Raw genomic sequence first — 18884 nt, forward strand, 5'->3', positions numbered from 1 at the left:
TTAATAAGATCGATTCCCTTACATTTGTTTAATATAAAATAATTATTTTAATTAATTACATCAATAAAATATATAAATAATACGTAAAAATGGTTATAAAACTCAAATAATAATAATATTATATAAAGAAAATGGGTGGGCTAATTGTCTAAATAAAGCTAATCTGGACGGTTAAAAGTAAATAGAAAAGGATGAAATGAAAACCCAAACCCAAAGAAGGAAAACAACTGAAATTCAATCCTTATCTTCAAGTTGCCCAACCCTTCCCGGCCCTGCAACCCCCGGTTCCCAATATCAATACCCTCTCCCTCTCTCTCTCACCACTCGACCTGGTTCTCGCTTTCTCTCTTCACAACCACAGCTCCCACCCACGCACACGAACGCAGCTCTCTCTCTCTCTCTCTCTCTCTCTCTTATCTGTTATGGCTTCCATATCTCCTCCGACTCCTCGCAACCTGACCTTTCCAAACCCCAAATTCCCCTCCTCTCACCCTCTCAAACCACCATCCCATCCCTCTCAGATTCATTCCCTCTCCTTCTCTCGGCTTTCCGACTCCTACCTCTGCCGTTGCCACCACAATCCCTCATCCTCTCCCGACAACTCCACCCACTGGCGATGGGACTCTGTCCTCGGCGACGTCGTCAAGACCGCGATCAAACGGTTCGATTCCTACTTCAACTCGAAACAGAAAGAGGCGGAGGATGTTCGCGATGGTGAGCTGAGCAAGAGCCGAAATGCAGAGGTGGAAGTGGAAGAGTGGAATTGGGATCGCTGGCGCAAGCATTTCGACGAAATGGATGACGAGGAGCGTATGGTCTCCCTTCTGAAGGTCAATTTGATTTCAATGTTTACGTCTTCTCAATTGCACGAACGTGGGCTTTGCGAGTTTGTTCTTTTTTTTTTTTTCTATATTGGGTCGTTTGACGATGAAGAAGTGCCAATTAGACAATGGACATGCTCTAGCGAACAAATTAAAATTTGGAAGGCGTGAATTCCACAGTTGGAGCCTACACAAAGTGCATTGTTGGAACCGGGTTGGAGACTTTTGTTGGGGAAGAATTCAATAACTGGCAGGATAAGAAATGTTTTATAAGTATGGCAGGATAAGAAATAAACAGAATTTTTTTTTTCCTTTTTTAGATTGAAAAATAGCGTTAATAATTAACTTTAACCCTCCGTAACACTAGGTGACTTTACCAGCTAAACTAGTCGACACCTCAAAAGTATTAATTAATTTTCCCCATCTTTCGCTTTGTGAGTGATGTTTTGAGATAGCGTGAGTTCGTCTTTTATGCGTTAAATACACTCTTTCGAGTCTACTCAATGACTGCTTTATATGTTCACTTAAAAAAGAATCTTTTTTATATTCGCTTGAAACTGTTGTCCTGCTTAGCAACTCCAATGTACTTGCCAGTGAGAAATCTAGAATTTATGATTGATCTTCAAATGAAGTTTCCAGAATCACCCTTTAAACTTAATCTTGTTTTTATGAAAATTTCAAGAAACTAATTAGCGAAACGCTCACGTCGCACTTATGTGTGAATGCTATCAAATTTCCGGGTTTAATTATTATCCTGCTTTCTCTTGTGTGGACGTAATTTATTCGCTGATAATATATTTCTTTTTGTCTCAACAGTCACAGTTAGGTCATGCGGTATATGTAGAGGATTATGAAGATGCTGCTAGGCTCAAGGTGGCCATTGCAGCTGCAGCTACAAATGATACCGTTGGCAGAGTGATGTCTCATCTGAATGTATGAAAACACTCATTGGCACACAAAAAAAAAACAAAACAGAGCTTTGCTATCCAGCTGCCTACACCGCACGCCACACTTGTTTTAATTTTTTTTAATTTCTACTAAACTAATTAAGTTATTCTACTCATCATCCCTACACTACACACCTGCTTTTATTTTTTATATATATATCTTTTTTTTTTCCCTTGTGGTGTAGGGATGATGAGCTTGTCCTTCATTTTATCTTTCTTTTATTTTTTTGAAATCTTTGTTTCAGAAAGCTATAGAGGAAGAGCGTTTCCAGGATGCAGCTGATATACGTGATAATGCCTGTGCTGGATTGGTGAGTTGCATAAAAAAATTGTGCATCATGATGTACAAATATGTCTTAGCTCCGGTTGTAAACATGCCTTTTTATGTGCAAGTGGGTGGATTAATAAATTATTCTTGTAGTTGTTTGATGTGCATATTTGACACTAATGGCTGGTGATATTTTTCTCATTTGTCTCTGAGAAAGATTTCTGCATGTACTCATTCATAATCTTTGGTAACTGTTTGCCACAACAGCCAGCTTTCCAGTGTTCATAAGGGGTATGGGTGCCCTGACATTTTGCTTATCCGAGTCAACACACAATCTTTGAGTTGCTTCTATTGTGAATTATTTTTCTTCCTTACTTTTTTTTTGGCGGAAGGGGATGCAGTGTTTAAATAAACCCAAAGTCCTTCATTTGTAAAAGGCAGCGAACAGAAAATCAAGTCAACTAGGTTCCACTGTTGCAAATTTGTTGTTTATTTTTGAAGTGTTAACTGGTTTCTGTTCTCTTGAATGTGGAATTTGTTTGGTTCCAAGAAAATTGCTAGCTTTTTTCCTTATTATTGGCATATCGTCAAATTGTTATTTCTTCACAAAATTACTTGGTGCTATGTAGTTTGTTTGTGATTCTGGTTTTCAGGTGGGATGGTGGGCTGGCATTTCAAAAAATGTCAATGATCCACACGGTCTAATTATTAGAATAACAGCAGAGCATGGAAGATACTTGGCAAGAAGTTTTAGCCCTCGGTAAGTATTTTTTCTTGATTAGTTCTTTCGTTTTGATCCTCAAGTTTTAGTCAAACTTCTGAGTTAAGAGTGGAGGTCTGACGTTGCCGTTGTTTTCTGTTGGGTGCCTTTTGTTTTCCTGGGCATTTTTTTTTTTCTCTTTCTTGTAGTCGATTTTTGTTGGGAAGGGTTTCTCTCATGGAAGATATCTTGTGTTAATTATGGTTTGGTTCTCCTAGACATTTTTTTCATATACTTTTAATTTCAAGCAGTTTTGGTATGCCAACGAAACTTTTCCATTTGGATCCTTCAACACACCATGCTACTTTTTCTTACTATTAAAGATTCTTATATTTTCAAGCCCTGCTGTTCATCAATTTTTAATAGCTTATATTTTCAGGCAACTTGCTATGGCTGCAGCTGGTGTTCCCTTGTTTGAAATTTTTCTTAAAGTGAATAAGAGAGGTGAATACAAACAGCAGGTATGTTATCTCTACCCATTAAGAGTGAAAATTCTAAGTGTTTCCTTAGTTGGGGGTAAGGAATAGTATTCTATTGGCATTGTGATGACAATTGATATGGCTGCTTTTGTGATCTGATCATTTTTTTTTTATTTAGTATAGTTATCTAGATTGCATTGGCGAGTGGTCTGCTGATGGTCATGTTTTTGTCTTGATCAATTTTACAAGTTTTGCTAGTTTGGCAACTATAGTTTGATTCTCTAACTCTTGTTTACATAGACTTTGGCAGTGGCGTGCTTAGGCATATATGCATAGTATTTTCCACAAGTATCTAATTTTACATGCAAATATGCATACTTTCACTCCAACCGAGAGTACACTCATTATTGCATCCTTGTCTTCATGTAGTGGTGGCATACAATATATGCATTTAAGCATGCATGTTTCCACCACTTGTTTCAGGTGTTATGTTCCTTTGCACTTTCATGTTGAATGTGTTGTGCCAGTTACTATACTATATAGCACGTTATCTTTACATCGACATTTTCAGGCTGTGTACTTAAAGCGGAGGGGGGCTTTTGAAGGTTCTCCAACAATACGCACTAAAGCATTGGATGCCACTGGCAGCTTAAATCCTTTAGACTCAACTGAAGACAAAAGTGATCTATTTGTTGTGAATACTGAAGATCCCGAAGATGGTGATGATAGAGATGATAGTTCTGATCTAGCTGAGGGTCTGTCTGGTTTCCAGAACATATTGAGGGATATGATTCCTGGTGTCAAGGTCAAGGTTTTAAAAGTCACAGCACCAGGGAAGGTAGACAAGGATTTAATATCTAAGGTGATTGAGCAGATAATTGAGGAAGAAGATGAAGAGAAGGACAATGGGATGGAAGGTGTAGAGGCAGAGGACGAAGATGATGGGGAAAGTGACCAAGAGACTGATGAAATTGAAATGGATGATGATCCTGGGATTATTGAAAGCGAAGAGCACAATGAAATTGCCGTTAAAGTTGTTGTAGGTGGTCTTGCACAGAAACTCTCCAACAGTTTGCCTACTAAAGATTTACTTCGAATACCTGCTAAGCTGGAGAAGAAGGGGCGTTTGTCATTTTCCTTCTCTATTGAGAAAACTGTCAATGAGCAGGATTCTGGTGTCAAGGAACGACCTTCAGCAGATAAATCAGCTAAGCATCAACGCAGCATTGACCATGTTATGTTTGATCTTGCTAAATTCATTGGTAGAGAGAAGATACCCTTAAAGGTTGGTTTTTTGAAGAGTGCTGACCCACCTAATACATGCCAAAGTGACAAACTGTCCGTGTAGTGAAGTTTTTCCTATCAAGTATGTTTAGTTGTAACCTTTGCTTTAACTGTCAGGTTCTCAAAGATGTTGGTGAATTAATAAATCTCACGCTCAGACAGGCTCAAAATCATCAACCGTTGTCCGGATCAACAACCTTCAGTCGCATTGAAATACCAACGACTCCAGATCCTCTAAATGGTGATTTTCTTTGGAAATGTATCGCTTTTGTATAATGATGAGATTATGAACCTAGACGGTTATGATATTTGTTTTTTATGTTTCTAAATCCTAGAATATGTTACCTCTTTTTTATCCTATTCCCTTAAACCAACTTATAGTATTATTAAGGTGCCGTTTGAATAGTAAGTTGAGATGAGATGAGTTGAAATGAAAGTTGAAAATTGAATAAAATATTGTTAGAATGTTATTTTGTAATATTATTATTGTTTTGAGAATTGAAAAGTTGAATTGTTTATTATATTTTGTGTGAAAATTTGAGAAAGTTGTAATAATGAGATGAGATGAGATGAGATGATTCAAACGGGGCCTAAGAGTTCAAAATATGTCCATTTTATCAGGTCTATACATTGGTGCACATGGCCTGTACTCCTCAGAAGTCATTAATCTAAGCCGCAAATTTGGTCAGTGGCAAGAGGATGGTGGAAAAAAGGAGCCATCAGAGCTTGAGTTTTATGAATATGTAGAAGCCGTTAAACTTACAGGTGACCCTTATGTACCAGCCGGCAAGGTAATTTCTTAAAACCAATTCTTGTGTTATCCATATTTTGATAGAGCCAGATTTTGTGGAGCTTAATAACAGAAGTCACTTTTGCGTTACTGTTATAAAAATAATTTTGTGCTTCCCCTTAGTGTGTGGTGGCTCCACATTTTTTTAAAAATAAGTGTTGGGTTATGAAATTCATAAATGTGTTTTTGTTTTTTTTTATTGGCACCGGGTGTCCAGGAACAGCGTCCCGACTAATCTCGGGGGTGCACAGGCTCTCGGCAAGGAGTTTTCCGCAAGTGCACCTCGGGTTATTTAAGGAAAAAATCCCCCAGTCCGATGGCCCCTAGAGATTATTTGCACCCAAGGTGATTTGAACCTTAGATCTAAGGGGAGCATACCCCCAAGCTCAAGGCCTTTACCACTTGAACCAACTCCTAGGAAGACTTCTCTTTGAATTTTTGCTTTTTGGGCACTAAAACTAAAAGGAAGACTTATCTTTGAATTGTCAGAAATTATGTTCTTGTAAAAGACATAATTGCATCTTTGTCTGCTATAGCTGGTAGATTTTACTAAATATTAGATGTAAACCTGCTATAGCTTGTGGGTTTATGTTAGTTTTAAGGTTAAAGGACAATAACAAACTTTATAGATAACTAAATAGTATTTTTTTTTTTTATAGGTAATCAAAGATATTGTATTCATAGAAATAGACAAAACCCAAGTACACAGGAAGTATACATGAAGAAACAGCTAGCTAGAGGTTACAATAGAAAGAAGAAGATTATGGACACTAAGTCCGTTACAAACTATGGCCCCAGTCCATGAGAACAATGATTTAAAAAAGAAAATTTTTAGCTCATCCAGTGTTCTCTCTTGATTTTTGAAACTTCTTGCGTTTCTCTCCCTCCAAATACACCAACACAAGCATATTGGTACCAACCTCCAAATTGCTGCTATCTAAGAATTGTCGTATAGTCCTCTCCAGCTTGCGAGGAAATCCACCAATCTACAAGGCATAACCCAAGACAATCCAACTCTTGAGAAAAAATCATCCCACATGCCCTTGGCCACCTCATAGTGTAAAAGCAGATGATCAACTGACTCCTCATGCTTCTTACATATACAACACCAATTTAGAACAATAACCCGTCGTTTTCTCAAATAACTAAATAGTATAGATTTTTTTTATAAGTATGACCATATGAGTTGATGGCATTGGTACCTAACGAAAGATATCTAGCCGGTGTGAATCACAACAAACTTTCTTGATAGAGGTGAAGATATAGCTTTTAACGGTTGCTTAGAGCTAATTAAGAGGCTATTTATGACAAAGAAGTACACTATCCACGATTTGTATGGGATATTCATAGAATTTAGAATTTCAAAGGTTTTTTACTTTCTATGTTCATAGAATTTAGAATTTAATTCAGAGGCTAAATCTCTTATTTTGCCTCTAAATTCATTTTTCCCAACAAAATTTAACTTTTAACCCCCCCCCCCCAAAAAAAAAAAAAAAAAAAAAAAAAAAAAAAAAAAAGTATTCGTTCAATATCAAAGACAAGTACGGTGACTACTTTTTAAAAAATGTCCAGCGACTATTTTGAAATATCCCTGCTTTCTAGCTCTACATACAATTGACAAATTTGTATGGATATTCTGCTACAGTTGCTCTTAGTCAACAATAGGGGGTTGCTATGTCAGCTCTATTGTCCAGTACTGTTGTTTTTTCTCTAGCCTCTCCCCATTTTTGTTGCTAAAACAAATCTGCATTTTATTATTTTTTTAGATGAAATCTACTAATATTTATGAGGGATGTGTAATTGATGTTCGCTGTTGAGTCTTAGGAATACTATAGTTTCATGATAATGAGACTGGGTTAATTTGTAATCTAAAACTTGGAACATGTTACTCATAAAAAAATGGTACATGTTGCTGGTCCTGAGGCACATTTACCTCCGTGGTAACTGATTTATTTATCTAGTTTGTCTCCCAAAGCAATGACACTCTTTGTTTCTGCAGGTGGCATTCCGTGCAAAGGTTGGGAAAAGATATCAGCTTCCTCATAAAGGGATCATTCCAGAAGAACTTGGAGTGGTATATATTTAGCTCATGCTGCTGAGTTTTTCTGATGAAGTCTCCATTTCTGTATTTCTTTATCGCCCTTTTCTCTTTTCTTTGAGTTGAAGAGCTTTTTGTGATCTTGTTGGCTACTCAGATTGCGCGCTATAAGGGTCAAGGGAGGCTTGCTGAGCCTGGGTTTCGCAATCCTCGATGGGTTGATGGTGAACTTGTTATTCTTGATGGAAAGGTCTACATTTTGCCGCAATATATATGATCATATTTTTCCTGTACCTTTACTTTGCTGTTTCCGCATAGGGATACTGACTGCATCTTATACCTTCAATGGAATTCTGCAGTACATCAAAGGGGGGCCTGTTGTTGGATTTGTCTATTGGGCCCCTGAATATCATTTCTTGGTTTTCTTCAATAGGCTGAGGCTTCAGGAGTAGATTCTTAATGTACATCCGTTGTTCCAGCTTGTAAATTCTTTATTCAGATTTTGTAAGGTAAGTTCCCTTCATGTATAAAAAAAGAAAATTTACATGCAGTGCCATGAGTACCTGGGGTTTACTTTTTCTATGATAGTTAGCTGGGGTCTACTTTCTCTAGACAGTTAATTAAATGTGAGTGTAACCTTACAAATGTTGCCATGTGCATCCTACTGTTGGGATGAGGCTTGTCATTTGTCACCTCCTTTGGAAAAGGGGGTCCAATAGAGTATAGCATATAGCATGCATGCATAATCTGTGTTAATTTTAGTTGCCCCCTTAAGTTGAGTATGGGATAAGTTTTTTGAAAGAAGCATTCTGTGCACCCTTGGATATGAACATCACTAATAGCAGTGGCCTGCAATTAGATTATTAAATGCATAGTGTATCACTAGCTTTCTTATGATGCTGAATGCTTGTTAATATCTGGAGGTATCGCAGGGTAAAAAAAAAACACCATAAGTGAGTTCACTTGGAAGCAAATCTGGTTTACACCCTCTTGTTATTGGATGAATTTAATTAGATGGAAATTCTGGAGTTGTTCAGTTGAGAGTTATAATTGCAGGGTTTTCTGCGTACACCCGATGTGGAGCCCGGTTTAAAATGTTTGTAACAGATTTTAAGATCTCTTGCTATGATTTCCTTTATGACCTTTTTTGTGCAGTCCGAAGATATCTATGACTGAATACCTGGAGTTCTTCAGTCATCAGGCCCATGCTCACTCAACTGATCAATGCACTCGCAAGCATTATTGACTCTCAGCAAGTGTGGCCATCATATATTTAAAATACAATGAATGGCCCCTTCCATTGCTCCCCCTTTCTGGGCAACCCTTTCAACATTGTATTTTTTAATAGTTGTAGTGCTGCATATCAATTGTCAATTATCAGGGTTTTTGCCTTGTAACTGGATGTAGTATATTTATCATATTCTAACCTGTAGATGGTCTTAGGAAATACCTTCACTAGAGATGTAAATATGTGAGGCCTGTTGATGGCCTTAATTTTGGGATGCAGTTCAAATACAGAATTCAAGTAGGATGCAGTCAAAATTCTTTTTCATAATTAATATTAGAAATGCACCATTTACTTTTCTTTTTTTCCCCTTTTCAGTTGGTTTTATCTTTAATGCTTGCACCATGCAAGTGATGTGGCTAGATGGACACCATAGTTCAATATTTTATTACGTTTGCTTAGAAGTTGTGCAACTGTGACTGAACCATAGTTTTTTCCGCAAGGATCCGTGATATGATAGCACAGTTTCTCTCCTATAGAGTGCCTGTCACCTTTTCCTTAGGATGTGAACTCTCCTAGTCTTTCATAGTTGCAGTTTTTCTTTACTCTTTTACTTATTTCCTTGTTCTCCCTAACAAGAGCCTGTATGGTGTTGAAAACTGAACAACTGATCATAATGCTAACAACTACGAAAATCACGTACACACGATGGTTAAACTTTAAAGCACTCCAATGGGGTTCATATTAATGAACTGATGCTTGTTTTTGTAACTCACTGGACCACACGTTGATGATATTATTTTCAGTCATGGGGATCCAGACTCTCCATATTTCTCGCACAACTTTCTTCTTCCTCCATCCCAACGTACTTTGCACACAAATTTATTCAGAAAGAGTAAAAATACACAGGCCCTACAATTTAACTGAGCAATGCACTCTAGCTCATGGTTTCTTTGGTGCGTGAAATGACACTTCACTTGCTATTTTTGCTCCTCTTCCTTTCGCCATGTATAGGCCAACATGATGCATGAACTCCTGCCAATAACCAAGATATTTTCTGAATCCCTATGTCAGATTGTCTGACATTAGAGCCTTACAAAGAAGTTAATAAGTTCATAAAAATCCCTCATAGGAGAGCGAAAAAGTTAATGAAATGTCAAATTCCTCTTTGGACTATGAGAAAACAGAGTATGAGGGGAAGTTTATGTGATCTCAGTATTGTTAAAAGCAACTATGATAACAATCACAGTATTAAAGACCTGGGGATGAGCTAAAGCTCCTTTGATGTTTCTGGCAACGTGGAGAGGAAGATCAAATGTCGCACATCCACGGGAATACACCACCACATCCTCCAGAGGTGTGAGAAAACCATGGTTTCTTGCTGATAATGTAGAGCAAACGAAGTCCAGCACACAGACATCTGTGCATATCCCTACAGTCAATATCTTCACAAAGACAAGCCATAAACAAAATCAATCATGCTTGACAATTCAAATAAAAAGTTCTTTTGATAGGTTACAAATTCGAATTAAAAGTTAGGAAGGATATGTTCAACAAGTAGAAAGAGATATGGACGGATTTGGTTTGGAAACACTTACAGCTTTGATCTGATTCTTCTTTACCCAATCCACAAAAACATTTGAGCCATCATCCTCAGTTGAACCCAAGTATCCATCAATGCAGTCTTTGCGTCTGATTGTCACATTAGGTTCATTCTCTAACCATTGCAGAGCTGTAGTGGAAGAAAGAAACATGAGAGACAGAGACAGAGCTTATGGCATTCCAATTAGCTAGCCACCCTACCAATACCAAGGCATGTACAGACAAAAAACAAAATGAAAATTCAGAAAATGACTGTAACCTTTTAACAGCCATAATATTTGGTTAAAAATCCATTAGGGATTGTGATCCAAATATTAAAGGAAGATAAAGTTCAAGAAGAAGACCATCAACACCGAGGAGTACCTTTTCATGCAGTGTTTTCCCCTCAGCTCAACTGGGAAATAACTAATATTAATGCTTATTTTGGCAGTTGCATCTGATATCAAACTCCAGTTTTTTTGTGTTTATTCATGAACTAATAGAAATTGGTCTTCTAGTAAACCCAAAAATACACAACAACAAATCAGCTGCTTTGATCACCATAAAAAATTTTAACAATCATTTCAACAACAACGATTTGTCTTAGGTGTCATGTGATTAGATACGAACAAACAGGCAAGCAGTCACATGCACTATAAATTCATTAGCAAAGAGAAAACATAAGTGATTACCAGGAACCAAATTTGACTCATCGGTGCCAGCAATACAGTGAGGAGGATATGGTACCTCCGGTTTGTCAGGATGATGAGAATCAATGAATGCCAGAATAGGCCATTTCTTCTCACAGAACAGTCTGGCTAGCCTTTCTGATTCATTGATCATTCGTGAAATCTGGCTATTAGGCTCTCTTGGAGCCTGAAACACAACACATGATGAACATATATATATTATGGAACAAAACAAAATTTTTGGAGACATGGTGCCCCAGAGAGAGAGAGAGCAAATGAAATAAATTGTGTGTCACAATTCACAGAAACTAAATGGAAGATAATTATCTTGTAACTCCAAATAAAGGTATCAAAAACAAAAACCAATAGAGAACTGTAAAGGGATGAAAACCAGAAGACATTAGCTAGGTATTTGAAGTAATTTACCATTTTTCCAGCACCAACAGTGCAGAAACCATTGATGATGTCGACAAGGACTAGACCAGTCACAACATCTTCATGCAATACCACGGACTCCTGCTCAATAGGAATCTCACCCTTCAAAAGATCAATTCCTGGAGACACCATTTTAGTTTACAATTACTTTGTTCCCAGCTTCACAATGTTATACGCCAACCAATGTACATTGGCCATACATATATATACAAGTAGCACTCCACAATGGATGCAGCATGTGGATATGCTACGTAAATTAAAAAAAAAGAAAAAGAAAAAAACTAATCGAGAAATGGCCTAAAACGTTCGCATACGAATGATCAGTAGTCCAAGTAAACCCTCAAAACGTACAGCAATGCGATTTGGGGAGATTTAGACAGTGAGTTGAGATGAAAGTTAAAAGTTGAATAAAATATTATTTTTTAATATTATTATTTGTCTGAAATTTAAAAAAGTTGAATTATTTATTATATATTGTATAAAATTTAAAAAAATTGTAGTAATTAGATAAAGGTAAATTGAGATGAGTTGAGATACCTTTTGTTTTACTCTACTAATTCCAACGTTATTGGTTAAGGATAAGATTAACACTAGTAGTCGTCAAGGATGGTAACAAGACAAAGTGAGAGGGGCATGCAGGATCACTTTGGTGGTAGCTATTAACCTATTGACTTGCCGCCATGCAGGCATTCTGAATAACATAATTAAGGTCTAAAAGTATATCCATCTAAAACCTGGCCGATGTGCTATGGATTGATATATGGATATCCTTGGCCTTATACTTCTCTGAGTTGGGTTTTGGGGATTATGATTTATGAACGTGAAACCCAGAGCGTCTTCCTTTGTCTGTTCCTTGCTTACAGTGATATACCCTAGGACTTCAACCTTTTTCGAGCGGCCAAGGGTGCCGTCCGATCCCAAGTTATGGATTACGTTCGTTTAGCACCTGGGGTCAGTTTTTTGGATTTTTGGGTGGAACAACACAAATATATACGTAATTTGTATCATTTTTCTGAAAGTTTCGGCCTATTTCTCCCTTTGGTTCGTTGGTTAATTTTCGACCTGTACGATTTGCTTCATATTTAATTAGGTTAGGATGATGTAGAGTTTATCATATTGATTTATTTCGGGCGCCGTTTGGACAGTGAGATGAGATGATTTTATATAAAAGTTAAATAAAATATTATTTTTTAATATTATTATTATTTTAAAATTTTAAAAAATTTAAATTATTTATTATATTTTATGTGATAATTTGAGAAAATTATTATAATGAGATGAGATTTGACAAAATAAGATAAAATATTTTCACTATCAAATAAGATAGTTTCTTATGCCATCTATTCCTTTTATATATTGTAATTTAGTAATAATAATGGCATCACCTCCAAACACTATTCACGTTAGCATTATTTGATTGCAAGATGGGAAGGAAATAGAAAGGAAACTACAAAATGTTTTATCTTCTTTCTAGGTTTGGGTTGTTTACAGGGAAAGATAGAACCGTACAAAGATATGAAATGGTGGGATTTTTTTTGTACCAAGTAATTAAATGCAATTTCTTTTGGCTAAAAATAAACTTACAAGGGGCTGGGATACGACTGTGACTGTTCATTCGGGCCCTTTTTTTTCAGCTGAAAACAAATCAGAGTTTATATCTGCATAGAAAAATTCAGTTACACTCTATATCTGGTTTTCTTTTTTTTTTTTTCGATTATAATATTTTGATTTTTTTTTTTTTTGTTTATTTCTAACAACTAGATAGACAAAAACTCAAAAGAAAAATGCATATTATGTCCAGTAAATCATCTATTTTCTTTTTTTTTTTTTTTACTCTCTTCTCCTTGTAGCTTTTTATTGGTGATCAAGAAAAATGTAAGCGTTGATTTAAAAAATTAAATAAATAGAATTTGAATATTGCATCAACATTTTTTTTATAAAAAATATTCATAATATGTAGGCTTTGATTAAAAAAAAACGGTGCAACTCGAAATCCGAAATTATGGATTTTTAAAGACCGGTTTCAATCCGAATTTCAGCCCGAATTTGAAACTCGAGTTCTGGTCCAAATATACCTGGGTTCCTAGGCTGAAACTCGGATGAACAGTACTATATACAACCCAACAAAAATCCAAACAAGTATAGCAAATAGCAAATAAACTTAATACATATTTTCATATAAAAAGGGCCAAAAGATTAAGCCTAATAGTGGGTATAGCTAATTAAAAGAAAATTTATCTTTCAAATCAAATTATATCATGTAAATTGTATGTAGTATAAATACCTTCAAATATGATTATTCTTTTAAGAGTAATTCTACATACAATCGTGAAGTGCGTAACTGTCGCGTAATCGCTTTGAAAAAGAGTGGGGTCTACTATTAAAAAATTAATTTTTTTCATATAGGTCCCATGTTTTATTCATTTTTTTCAAAGCGATTACGCGACGGTTACGCAATTCACGATTGTAAGTATCTTTTCCCTTCTTTTAAATATGGGGTGCTATCTTCTTAAACTTGAAACTGAAAGTCCAATTTTCAACCAACACGACCTTCGCAAACACTGCATCTGAAATGACAATCTAACTTTCCAACCATCAAGCTATGTTTGGATGTTGAGATGGTTGAGTTGAGTTGTGAATAGTAATATTTTATGGGTTTCATTGAGATAAGTTTAACTTTTTTAGGTTGAAATGAGTTTAAATTTTTAAATCAAAATGTATTGAGTAGGTTGAAATGAATTTAAATTTTTTTATAGAAAGTTGAAGTAGTGGGTCTCATCAATGATTTGTTTGAGATGAGTTGAGTTTGGTTTAACAAACAAACACAATCTCGTCTTCTGCTCTTAGGCATCTAATTAAGAGTAATATTCACATTATGTTATCATGACATATTATATTAATATATGTCTATATATCACCTTAATCATAAAAAAAATATATATATATTGAGTTGGATTAACTAATTCCACGTTTTTTTTTCCTTCCACTATGTTACACAGCTAGCTGTGTTATATCTATGATCTATAGTTAAATGAATTGATTTTTTCAATAAAATTTCTAGTTTCGAAAAAGGAAAAATATGAATTTCCATGGAAATAGGTTTTCACCACCACCACTACTAATTTACTAATGGTAAGAAAAGAAGAAAGAACAATGACAGGGCCAATACTCCTAGCTTGTTGTGCAATGTGCAGAATGAAATCATCCTAAAGTCGTCTCTTTGCGGTTCTGGATCAAAAGTTGCAGTCATGGCTTCAGAAGATTAATTAATTAGATGGTGTTAATGGATTCCCTTGATGATTCTCAAAATATCAACGCATCCATTCCAATTGGAACAATTCTCAGAATTTATATCACCTTGTGGAACTCGATCATCTACCCAAGGAGACGAAGGCTTTGCTGAATTCGCTCCAACATCCATCGGGTCTATTATAATTCAAACTTGGGGTTCTTTTGTGTTAGTAAAGATCTTCATCTATTAAAATAAGAGAAATGTTTTTAGATATAAAAAAATTTTATAAAAATAAATTTACAAACTGATATGATTTGATGTGATATATTAAATTATAAAATTATTTTTGTTATAAAATATATTAACGTCTCGTATAAAACGATGTTAATTTATAAATTTAATTTTGATTTAACCACTTCTCTTGCAATAAATCAGAGATTTTGTCACGGATATGTTGGTAACTACACAATTGTTCATCACAAAAGCCTTTTGATTTGTTTTCCTTTATTCCCAGTCTCTTTCTGATTGGAACTCTACTCCCACCGTCCTTGTTACTTTCAGTTTCGCATTCCCATACGGCCATACCAATACGGCAATACCTCTCTCTCTCTCTCCTATCAATTTCTTATTGCTCATCTCACTTCCATTTTCTTCCTTGGGCTTATTACTCATTTGGCTTCTTCTACCTTAGATTTCATCTGGGAATCTCTCATTCTTTCTGTTCTTGCCCTAAACTCTTGGGTTTTAATCTTTGTTGGCTGCTTTGACTCTCACATCTTTTTCACCTCTTAGGCCGCATTTCCCTTCCATCCCATTTGGCTAGTTCCCATTCCCTCTGTTCTTGCGCGAAATCTTACATTTCAGTTCTTTGGGTTGTGCCTTTCTCTTCGATTCACTCTTTTTTTCTTTCTGAACTTTGATTCTAATTACAATGTCGCAAGGCTATGCTATAGAGCTTTACTTCGAAACCGCCCTCGAAAACCAGGTCTTGAAGGCCTGGAACGTGCTCGCAAGCCGCAAAATCAGCACGAAACTCATCGAAATCCAATCCCGTCCACATATCACCCTCTTCTCCAGCCCCTCTATCGATCCTCCGATGCTTGAAAACGTTCTCAAGAACCTTGCTTCGAAGCAGGAGTACTTGCCTCTATCTTTCTCTTCAATCGGAACTCTTCCCGATGAAAACAACGTGTTTTTCCTCTCGCCGACGCCATCGTTGTCGCTTCTCCAGTTCCAGGCGCAACTGTGCGATGCAATGCAGAAGGAAGGGATCGAGATTTCGGATGAGTATAGACAGAACTCTTGGATTCCTTATTGTGCGGTGGCTGAGGAAGTGCCGAGCACTCGGATGGCCGATGCATATAGCCTAGTGCGGAAGTTGAAGTTGCCGTTTTCTGGGTATGCAGTGGACATAGGCTTGGTGGAGTTTCCTCGGGTGCGCGAGGTTTTCTCCTTTGTGCTTGGCAATTCGGAAGAGGCATGAGGTTTCAAAGCCTTTCCTTATGTGTTACTCTGAACCTCTGTTTTCCCTCTTTTTTTCGTTCTTGTTTTTTCTTTCTCGTATGATTGTGGTGTCTTTGGTGTTACTGTAGATTGATAACAATGGCGCTATTCAGAGCATATTTTCAAGATTTTTTTTTTCTCAAAAATCTCAGGAGTTGTAAAATTCTTACTATTCAGATTCTTCCCCTGTTTTTCATACTCATCTTGTCCGGAACTAATACAAGAATTGCAAGAGGAGTTTAGAAGCGTAGAGGATGTCTTTTTGCATCTTTTAATGTTCAAAGAATGTCTTCATCTCTGAATTTGCGAGCTCTGTCACTATGGTCTGAGTCTGCCTGCCCATATGTCATGAACTCGAATGACTTCGATCGTGTTGGTTTCCATTTACAGGGAACTCAAGAGCTAGCCATTGGTATGTTATTTTTTCGTATGTATATGAAAATTCTCTAGTTTTTCTTATTTGTAAAATAGTTGGCTTATTTTAAATATATTATTATGTATAAAAATTCTTGAGAAATTAAACATTTTACATTTATAGTATATTCCCAATCATTTCTCTTTTACTAATATTTGATAGTTGTAGATGTTTGACAAAAGAAATGAGGGAATATTTCGTGAAGAGATAATAACAATATGATTAGAGTAGATCACTTAACAATGTGTTTACCATTATGGCTCGGTTTGGATCGAGAGGGACTCACAAGTTACAACTTATTTCATCTCATCCTATCATTATAATTTTTAAAAATTCTCACACAAAATATAATAAACAATTCAATTTTTTCAAATTTCAAAACAATAATAATATTAAAAAAATAATATTCTAACAATATTTTATTCAACTTTTAATTTTCATATTAACTAATTTCATTTCAACTCATTATCCAAACCTAACCTAAGGGGTTGTTTGGTAGAGGTTTCATCTCATCTCATTTCCAAATATCACTCAAATACAAATATTTTTTAATTTCAAGTATTCAATTTGTTTATCTAATCAGTATCTAATCATTACAACATTTTTAAACTTATAGATAAAATATAAAAAATAATTCAATATTTTTAAATCACAAAAAAAAAATATTAAAAAAAATATTATAATAATATTATATTTTTATTCAATTTTTTCTTTATACTTTTTCAAAATCCAATAAAACATCATAACTCAAATAATTTCATTATGATTTACGAACTATTTTATTACTATTCACAAAATTCTCATATCATTTCATTCCTTTAGCATCTCCTATGTCGATTCGAAATAATTTTAAATAATATGATATGAATTTAAATTATTCAAATTTAATTTATTTAAGTTTGATTATGATTAATTTCTATACGGTCCAAGTAGTGTTATTTGATTCAAATAAGTTGAAATAACTCAGCACGAATTAAAGTTTTTATAAATTACCTTAAACATGGGAGAGTCCATAGAATTTGTTTTAAAAAAATAGAAAACTACAGTTCATGTATGTAAACAGTCAGAGCGAGAGAAAACCTTACCTATCCTGCCGCCAACCCCCACCCACCATCAACCGGAGAGTAACACCACACCGCCGTCATAGACAAGGCCGACGAGCCCAAGAGACCTCGTTGTGGGCCGTCCGGCATCGGTCCTTGTCGGATAACTGGCCCCTTCGATTTTCTTCATTGTCAGAAGTGTCAAATGTTGCTGTCATCTTCGACACCGCCACAGACCTGAACAATAGATCCAAGCGACTCAGTTGTGGGGCTTCCGACGTAGGTCTTCTCCGGCGACTGGGAGTTTGTTGCTTTTCTATTGTTTCGACGGACTGCTTTCTACAGATTGTTTCGACGGACTTCGACGACCACATTGTGGGCCTTCGACGTCGGTCATCCTCTGACGACTCTGTTTTCTCCGTTACCTCTTTCGTGCATCCTCGACAATGAAGACATGCATATTGAGATGATCCTGCAACTAAAGTCGTAGGTTTGATTAGTATGGGTCAGATGGTACGCTTTTGGGTGAAATCGAATGATTTCGAACTTTTGCCATAAACATGGAGGTCTTCCTTAAAAATCGTGGAGAGGAGTATAAGGGTTTGGAGATTTTTAGTGATGGGTCGTAGTGGTATAGAATGGCTGATGGCTACGATGGAAGCAGTATTACAGGCGGGGAGATATTTGGATTTCACAAAACACTTGCGTGAAGGAAACATAACATTCATGGCTCAACGATGCTCCAATAAGCATGGTAGGTTTCTAACTGTCACAAAATATGGTGGAGGAGGCTGGCGAAGTGTTGTCGTCATTCCCGAAGGGTATGAAGGTCTAGGTTGGGAGAAATTTGCTGCGAAATTACGCAGAGCTGTGGATATGCTTTTTACTAATGGGTCAAAGGAAAACCAAAAGCGGAATAAGAACATCAAGTCGAAGGTAAATCTTAAAGACTCAAGTACATCTACGGTGGAGAGGCGATCATATGCGGCAACTCTAAAGACTGGGCATGCTTCGAAGGTTCATAGTGAGGGGATTGATGGAAGTGGTTTGCAGATCACGCCACAGAACCAACTTGTCACGATGCATAATTCCTTAAAGGAGATAGAAACCCAATTTGTCGAATTGAAGGCAACGATAACTTTTTTGTCTACAAAAATAGACCTGCTTTCAGCTAGAGGCAACAAGGTTGTAAGGAATAAGACTAAGAAAGGTCCAAATCCTTTAAACGTAGATAAAGGAAAATGGAAAACCGGATTCGGCCCTGTTTCTATACCCAGATCCAAAAGAGTATGGCGGGTTAAAAGGAAGTCTGGATTATTTGAAGTGGGTTCTACGTTGGGTATCGGCGTAGAGACATCTACAATGGAATGTTATTAGCCTCAAGTGACTTTTGTACACGAAGAGAATATGGCTCCCTCGTCGGAGTTGAAGGAA

General features: G+C 36.2%; 3 protein-coding genes across 3 annotated transcripts; 2 read left to right on the forward strand and 1 right to left on the reverse strand.

The window, feature by feature from the left end:
* The first annotated feature begins 223 nt into the window (after positions 1-223).
* LOC108995722 (protein EXECUTER 1, chloroplastic-like) lies at positions 224-8912 on the forward strand. The gene is made up of 12 exons (XM_018971337.2): positions 224-830; positions 1638-1754; positions 2014-2079; positions 2690-2796; positions 3176-3257; positions 3787-4500; positions 4617-4740; positions 5121-5290; positions 7289-7363; positions 7485-7577; positions 7687-7836; positions 8483-8912. Exons 1-11 carry the CDS (start codon positions 423-425, stop codon positions 7777-7779), a joined length of 2049 nt encoding a protein of 682 aa, XP_018826882.1. The 5' UTR covers positions 224-422; the 3' UTR covers positions 7780-7836; positions 8483-8912.
* A 363-nt stretch (positions 8913-9275) lies between these two features.
* Positions 9276-11389, reverse strand: LOC108995703 (nicotinamidase 1-like). The gene is made up of 5 exons (XM_018971314.2): positions 11249-11389; positions 10826-11009; positions 10151-10284; positions 9812-9997; positions 9276-9587 (listed from the first exon to the last, which is right to left on the reverse strand). The coding sequence occupies exons 1-5, from the start codon at positions 11387-11389 to the stop codon at positions 9495-9497; spliced, it is 738 nt and encodes a 245-aa protein (XP_018826859.1). The 3' UTR covers positions 9276-9494.
* Positions 11390-15420: 4031 nt separating this feature from the next.
* Positions 15421-15972, forward strand: LOC108995707. The gene has a single exon (XM_018971317.2). It carries the CDS (start codon positions 15421-15423, stop codon positions 15970-15972), a length of 552 nt encoding a protein of 183 aa, XP_018826862.2.
* The last annotated feature ends 2912 nt before the right edge of the window (positions 15973-18884 follow it).

The sequence above is a fragment of the Juglans regia genome, chromosome 16 (genome assembly GCF_001411555.2).
Source record: "Juglans regia cultivar Chandler chromosome 16, Walnut 2.0, whole genome shotgun sequence".
Taxonomy (NCBI): Eukaryota; Viridiplantae; Streptophyta; class Magnoliopsida; order Fagales; family Juglandaceae; genus Juglans; species Juglans regia.

What these genes read in the sequence shown, in the direction of transcription:
- LOC108995722 (XM_018971337.2), top strand. Translation starts at nt 423, where the DNA reads ATGGCTTCCATATCTCCTCCGACTCCTCGCAACCTGACCTTTCCAAAC. An exon ending in GAGTGATGTCTCATCTGAAT is followed by an intron (nt 1,755 to 2,013) that starts GTATGAAAACAC and finishes TCTTTGTTTCAG; the next exon opens with AAAGCTATAGAGGAAGAGCG. An exon ending in ATAATGCCTGTGCTGGATTG is followed by an intron (nt 2,080 to 2,689) that starts GTGAGTTGCATA and finishes TCTGGTTTTCAG; the next exon opens with GTGGGATGGTGGGCTGGCAT.
- LOC108995703 (XM_018971314.2), bottom strand. Translation starts at nt 11,389, where the DNA reads ATGGTGTCTCCAGGAATTGATCTTTTGAAGGGTGAGATTCCTATTGAG. An exon ending in CTGTTGGTGCTGGAAAAATG is followed by an intron (nt 11,010 to 11,248) that starts GTAAATTACTTC and finishes GTTGTGTTTCAG; the next exon opens with GCTCCAAGAGAGCCTAATAG. An exon ending in TGAGTCAAATTTGGTTCCTG is followed by an intron (nt 10,285 to 10,825) that starts GTAATCACTTAT and finishes CTTCCACTACAG; the next exon opens with CTCTGCAATGGTTAGAGAAT.
- LOC108995707 (XM_018971317.2), top strand. Translation starts at nt 15,421, where the DNA reads ATGTCGCAAGGCTATGCTATAGAGCTTTACTTCGAAACCGCCCTCGAA.